The sequence below is a fragment of the Propithecus coquereli genome, unplaced genomic scaffold (assembly GCF_000956105.1).
Source record: "Propithecus coquereli isolate 6110/MARCELLA unplaced genomic scaffold, Pcoq_1.0 Scaffold738, whole genome shotgun sequence".
NCBI lineage: Eukaryota > Metazoa > Chordata > Mammalia > Primates > Indriidae > Propithecus > Propithecus coquereli.
Window position 1 is genome coordinate 326,900 of NW_012153485.1, and position 6,676 is coordinate 333,575.

Sequence of the window (6,676 nt, forward strand, 5' to 3'; positions counted from 1 at the left end):
TGGCCTCCCAGAGTGCTAGGATTACAGGCGTGAGCCACCGAGTCCGGCCAAATTTCACAAATTTTGACAAAGAGTTTTTACTGATTACTTCCATTTTTAGGAAGATTGGTAATCAGCAAAACTAACTGGTGGTGATAGAAAAGTCAGAGTAGTGGAGTAGTGATTACTTTAGCCTTGGGAAAGCTGGGAGCATTGGCCAGGAAGGGACACGGGGCAGTTGTTAGGGGCTGTGCGTGTTCTGTGCTTCTGCCTAGCAGTGGTCATGCGAGTGTACGTGCGTGTAGGAATTTGACCTGCAGTGCACTTAAGGAGGAAGCACACTGTGCTCCTTATTTGTTGTAGTTCAGTTAAAAAAAAACAAACTTGAGCTCTGACACTCTGAAGACCCCGGTGACCCCTCAGCTCTGCTTTGCAGCAGCCTCTGAACTTAGGGCAAGTCTGGGCCTCAGTTTCCTCACTTGTTCAAGAAGTTATAAGGCTTAAATGGAAAGTTTATATACAGCTGAGTAAGGGGTGGAGATGCAGTAATGAGTAAGACGACATTTTCCCTGTCCTTGCAGAGGTGCTGGTCTTAGGGACACTTCCAGATTTGCCATTCATTATGTTTTTTATTTTTAGGAGGTTTGCATGTCATTATCTGCCAAAGCATCTATTACCGAAAGCTGTTAATTTGAACTGTGTAAAACTGTCGTTTTGCTTATGTCAGAAATGGTTGAACCTAATACATCTGTTCAGATCTGTTCAAATATACCTTCTTGAGGTTTTAATTTGTGGAAAATGAATTTCTGTTAATTATGGTTTCTTTATGCATAAAGATCAGTGGCTATACCTGACAGGCATACCACAGACACTTCTTGTGTGCAACAGCTGAGAAAAACGTTGCCCCCAGGCCTCACCAGTAATAAGAGGGCCTGGGGAGCAGAGGGACTGCGGCTGCACCCGAGCTGCAACCACACGTGCCTGAGTCTCTGCCTCCCTTGGAAACGGTGGAGAAGATTGCAGCATTGTTTCCCTTCTGATCTCTGCTTGTGCTTTAAAAGTACAGTCCGACTGAAATGATAGAGACAGTGTTATGTAATGATGGAAATGACGGATAAACAATGGAATTGCTTATCCTATTCTAATTATGGTGTTTCTTTTTAGGAGCAGACATTAAAGACAAATTAAAATGTTATGACTTTGATGTGCATACAATGAAGACACTAAAAAACATTATTTCACCTCCCTGGGATTTCAGGGAATTTGAAGTAGAAAAACAGACTACAGAAGAAACGGGGCTTACGCCATTGGAGACCTCAAGGAAAACTCCAGATTCCAGACCTTCCTTGGAAGAAACCTTTGAAATCGAAATGAATGAAAGTGACATGATGTTAGAGACATCCATGTCAGACCATAGCACGTGACTCCAGACAGTGGTCCCATCTCGTATGTCCCAGCGTAGGTCAGTATTCCCTCACCTCCTTGCCAGGGCTTAGGGGTTTCCCACTTCCTAACAGGAACCCAACCACAGCCCTACATTTAGGAACAGAGACCTGTCTTAAGAGACTGGATCACATGCCTTTGCAACAGACATGTTGTGATTCCCTGAACCTACAACATAATTGTGTGTAGTGGAATAAAGAAGGTAAACCATCTCTTATGTCTTTTTTATCTTTCAGTAAGGTTTTATTTTGGACTAATTTTAGATTTACAGAAAAATTGCCGAGATAGTACAAAGAGCTGCGTGCCTCTCACCCAGCGCCCCCATTGCTAACGTCTCACGTTCCCATGAATGAGAAACCAACGCTGGTGGTTACTGTTACCTAAACGCCGACTCTATTTGGATTTCACCAGTTTTCCCTAATATCCTCTTTTTGTCCTGGGATCCAATCCAGGTACATGCTGCATTTAGTCATCACTTCTCCTTTGCGTTCTCTCGTTGGTGACAGTTTCTGACACTTCCCTTGGTTTTCGTGACGTTGACGGTTTTGAGGAGTATTGGCTGGGTAGTCTGTAGAATGTCCCTCAGTTTGAGTTTGTTTGATGCATTCCTCATGACTGAACTGGGATTATGGATTTTGGAATAAAATACCACAGAAGTGAAGCACCTTTCTCACCACATACGTGCTTTCTTATTTGTTACTCCATTTATAGAGCACACAGAGTAGATACAGCATAATTCTGAAGGGCCCTGGGATTTTTGAGAGTGGTTAGTGAGCACGGGCTTCCACTTAAGGTCACCAGCTGCACCAGCCCCTAAAGAGTCAGCCTTCCCTGTGAAGCTCTGCAGCCAGGCATTGACTTCTGTCGCTGTGAAAGTCCTGGGTGGCATCTTCTTCCACTGGAAGGCTGTTTCATCTACACTGAAAATCTGTTGGTAGTGTAGCCACCTTCATCAGTGATCTTGGCCTCATCTTCTAGATCAGCGCTCCCCAGCCTTTTTGGCACCAGGAACCGGTTTCGTAGAAGATAATTTTTCCATGGATGAGGGGAGGTGGAGCTCAGGCGGTGATGTGAGTGCTGGGGAGCGGCTGTGAATACAGAGGCAGCTTTGCTCACCTGCCACTCACCTCCTGCTGCTGTGCGGCCCGGCTCCCACGTTTTACGGAAGATAATTTTTCCATGGCCAGGATGTGGGGGGCGGCTATGGTGCTCAGGCAGTCCAGGCCAGGGACTGGTGGCTGTCCGCAGCCCGGGGCTGGGGCGCTGCGGTTCTGGGTAATTTGCTGCAGCTTCCGCATGAGCACTTGCTGCTCTACCTTCACTTTCATGTTTTGGAAACGGCTTCTCTGCTTAAACCCCGTGAGCCAACCTCTGCCGGCTTCCAGCTTTTCTCTGCAGCTTCCTCACCTCTCTCCGCCTTCAGAGGATTGAAGAGAATTAAGACCTTGCTCTGGATTAGGCTTTGGCGTAAGGTAATGTTGTGACTGGTTGACCTTAACTCAGACTTTCTTCCTATCAGCAACAGGCTGTTTTGCTTCCGTATCATCTGTGTGTTTACTGGAGAGAAAGCACTTTTAATTTCCTTCAAGAATTTTCCTTTGCGTTCACAACTCGGCTAACCGGGCAAGAGGCCTAGGGTTCTGCCCATCTTGGCTTTCAATGTGCCTTCCTCACTTTGGGGCCACTAGGTTTTCAAATATTTTTTCTGCCCCTCTCTCTCTTCTCTTCTTGGGATTCCCGTGTGTGTCTGTTGTGTTTGGTGGAGCCCCACAGGTCCCTTAGGTTCTGTTCGTTTTTCTTTATTTGTGCTCAGACCGAATAATTTCAATTGCCTATCTTCAAGTTTGCTGATCTTTGTCCTGCCTCAAGTCTGCTGCTGATCCCTTCCCGTGAAATTTTTAATTTCAGCTATTGTGGTTTTCAGTTTTGTAGTTTCTGTCTCTGTATGGACGTTCCCTAGTCATAGCCCTTTCAGCATATTTAATATGATGGATTCGCATCTTTGACAAGTCATTCCAACATCTGGGCTTCCTCAGTGACAGCTTCTGTCAAATTATTTTTTTCCTGTGATTGATCCACATTTTCTAGTTTGTGTGCTTTGTAATTTCGTACTGAGGACTGCACATTTCGAGTATTGCAATGCGGTAGCTCTGGAAATCAGATTCTCCCTCGTGGACTGGTTGTTATTTGTTGAGGGCTATGGTTGTCCATTTGTGTAGTGGATTTTCTGAATTTATTTTTGCAAAGTCTGTATTCCTTTTTGTGTGGTAACTGAAACTCCTGTTCTGCTGTCTCTGTGGTCAGCCTGTGACCTGACAGAGATTTCCTCAAATGTCTGGATCTCTTCCTAAAGATTAAAAAAGTGTGTATGTCTCTAAATTTTCTGACTGTGCTGCTGGGGAAAGTGTGCTGGTCCCTAAGGGAACTGCCAGACAGGCCACAGTGCACAGCGCCAGCTCTCAAGGACAGGTCCTCACTGAGAACAGGCTGCGGCGGGTGGGGGGTGGTCCACACGCCACCCCTTACCAAAGGGCTGCAGCTTCTCCAGCATCAGGCCTTCGCTTACCTGCTTTAAGCATCTGATGAGGTTACCGAGTTACAAAATGGTTGAGTCTGGTAAATTATTTTCCAGCTTAATGGTGGTTTTGGTGGAGAAAACAATCCCTCGAGCTTCCTGCGATGCTGCTTTCTGTGACATCACTCCTGTGTCTTTTAAAACTATAGCTAGATCTTTTAGCATTACTGTGGTAGATATTGAGAGAGTCCCATACAATTGTTTATAGTTCTTACCAAAATTAGACTTTCAAAGATCATAACAGTATTTAAGCCAACTATCTCAGCTAACTAGCAAGTACATTTTGTGATGCTTTAAAAAACCAAAACAATTGAACAAATATTGATGCTAAATTATAATTTTGTTCTGCAAAATAAGTGTGATTCACTATTGTTTATAAATTCTACATCCTATTCTGTATAAGATAAAGAATTTTGAGTTTTACCTACTTTCTCACATACTAATTTGATGACATATCCTTTTAACTGTTGGTAAATGTTATAGGCTCTCTTGGCCAGTTTTTATTCAATCATTTTAGCATCTTTTGTACTTTTCTCACATAGTAATAAGATTGAAAATCCATGTGAAATAAGCAGGTGATTATCAGTAAAGATGTATCACTTTTAATATATCATGGCTAGATTAAGTACTTTATGGGAGCATCTGAAATCAGTCATGGCAGGACTGATGGAAATGCCCCATTTGTTGACGTCAAGAAAGAAAAGTTCATACATAGTTTTATACATTTGGCTAGTGATTTATTTTGAGAAAAAGCATGTTAAAGTTTTTGCTTTTGAAAAAGGTTATATTTTAAAAAGTTGATATAATTTTTCTAAATCTCTAATATTTAAACGTTTTTTTTTACCTCTTCACTGAAATTAGCAAAAGAATCTTGCTATAATTCCTAGATGACAACTGTATAAGCAGGGAACATCCGTACTCTCTTAGTCATTCATTCTAATGAGAGACAGGATTTTGTGCTTCATTTGTTGAAAATCCTTTCTTTCAAATTCCTACTCCTAACTACAAGGGACACATTATCCTACTTTTTCATAGAAAAAAATGCTGTGTAGTTATTACAAAACATTTATTCACAGCATCACTAACAAACAAGGTATTATACAAAAATGAATTTTCCAGGCAACTGAAATGCTCCCTTAAACAACAAAACTTTTTATCTTAACCTATCTAAAATGTGTTCCATGCATTTCTACCTTCCTAAGCAGAATAATAATAGCTGTCATTTCTTGAGGGCCTCCACATGGTAACTCTAGTGAGTCTTTTGAGGAAGGCTTCATTTCCCCTGACACAGATGAGAAAGCTGAGCAGTCCCAGCTCCTCGTCGGGAAGGTCAGGTTCTGTGTTGGAGTTTAATGCAGTGATGCACTGAGAGGCCATGAGTTGCCCAGTGGTGTTTAGACTCAAAGTAGGGTGTTTTGAGTTTTCATCTTTCTTTTTCACAGGCTTTTCTGTCTCTCCTTTGTCAGGCACCACGTGTGCTATTTGTCTGCCTCGCTCTCCTTAGCTGGGGCTAGGAAATCAAGAGACTTGAAACAATTATTTTGAAAATAGCTAAAATGGAAGTATTCTGTTAATAAAGTGCTGAGGTTTTTCACATTTGGCCTGCCAGAGCAAAAAGTTGTTTTTAGTTTCCTCATTGAACCCCTGGTATGGTCGTCTAGGTTTCTGGGTAAGTGCATGACAGTGAGCCATCGCCATATTGACAGTGCTTCAAGACAAAAGGAAAAAGGTCCAGACACTGGATAAGCTGTAATTCACATCACTGTTACCAACGTGTAGGCTTCAGAGAGAATAAAGAAAAGGTTATCTCACGCTCTAGTTTCTTTCGTGTGTTTGAAGTTCTTGGGGAAAAGGTGCTATAAATGAAAGCACCTTTGAAAGTATACCCAACATGAATAAAGTAATTGAGAAAATGGGGAGGAGAGTGGCATTCGAAAATAACTTCCCTATAAACTGTTCTCATTGGAAGTGCTACTGCCCGTACGTTTGCGGAAGGAAAATGTACAAACGTGAACCGGGTTTTGAAGCCGCCCCGGTAGTTAAGAGCCTTAAAGACTGGCCAAGAATTACACAGCTGACCCTTGGACAACGCGCCAGGGTCCTTTTACACGCGGATTCTTCAACCAGCGCGGACGGCAGAGGGCATTCGCTGGCTGCGAACCCCCAGGCGCGGATTCTACGGGGCCCTGGGCCCGGCCCGGCCGAGGGAGCCCGTCTTGGGCGCCGGCTCTGGCGTGACCCGTCTCCAGGGAAAGTTCACGTCCAGCTTCACCGAGCATCGGTGCGTTCGTCCCGCGCTCCCCGGGGTCTGACCTGGCCCCTGGCGGCCTCAGCACGTCGCCCCCAGCCTGAGCGGTCCAGCGGACCTCGGAACCGTGGGCTCGAGGTCACGACCCGGCGGCACGTACGGCCACAGCGCCTAGGCCTGCGGGGGCTGGGGCCGGCGCCCGAACGGGGCGGGGCAGGAGCAACAGCCGCCGAGTTCTCGCGAGATTTCAGCCTCGCGCGGGCGGCGACGGCTCCGCGGCGGACGCGGGATGCGGTCTCAGGAAGGGGTTGGAGGCCCGGGGACAGCCGTTGCTGCTCGGGGCCCGAGCGGGAGGGAAAAGCTGTCGGCCCTAGGGGGTCAGTTCCGCCATGAGTCGCCGCGGCAAGAGCCTGAGACCCCGTCAGCCTCAT

General features: G+C 45.2%; 2 protein-coding genes across 2 annotated transcripts in view; both read left to right on the forward strand.

Annotated features, from left to right (window-relative positions):
• CDC16 (cell division cycle 16) overlaps nt 1-1,634 on the forward strand; it is a 32,478-nt gene extending 30,844 nt beyond the window's left edge. Inside the window, exon 15 of the mRNA XM_012661827.1 lies at nt 1,144-1,634. Coding sequence (XP_012517281.1) covers nt 1,144-1,403 — 260 coding nt within the window. The 3' untranslated portion in view covers nt 1,404-1,634. The remainder of the gene's footprint in view (nt 1-1,143) is intronic.
• A 4,900-nt stretch (nt 1,635-6,534) lies between these two features.
• UPF3A (UPF3 regulator of nonsense transcripts homolog A (yeast)) overlaps nt 6,535-6,676 on the forward strand; it is a 21,518-nt gene continuing 21,376 nt past the window's right edge. Inside the window, exon 1 of the mRNA XM_012661828.1 lies at nt 6,535-6,665. Within this exon, the coding sequence (XP_012517282.1) occupies nt 6,535-6,665 (131 nt within the window). The remainder of the gene's footprint in view (nt 6,666-6,676) is intronic.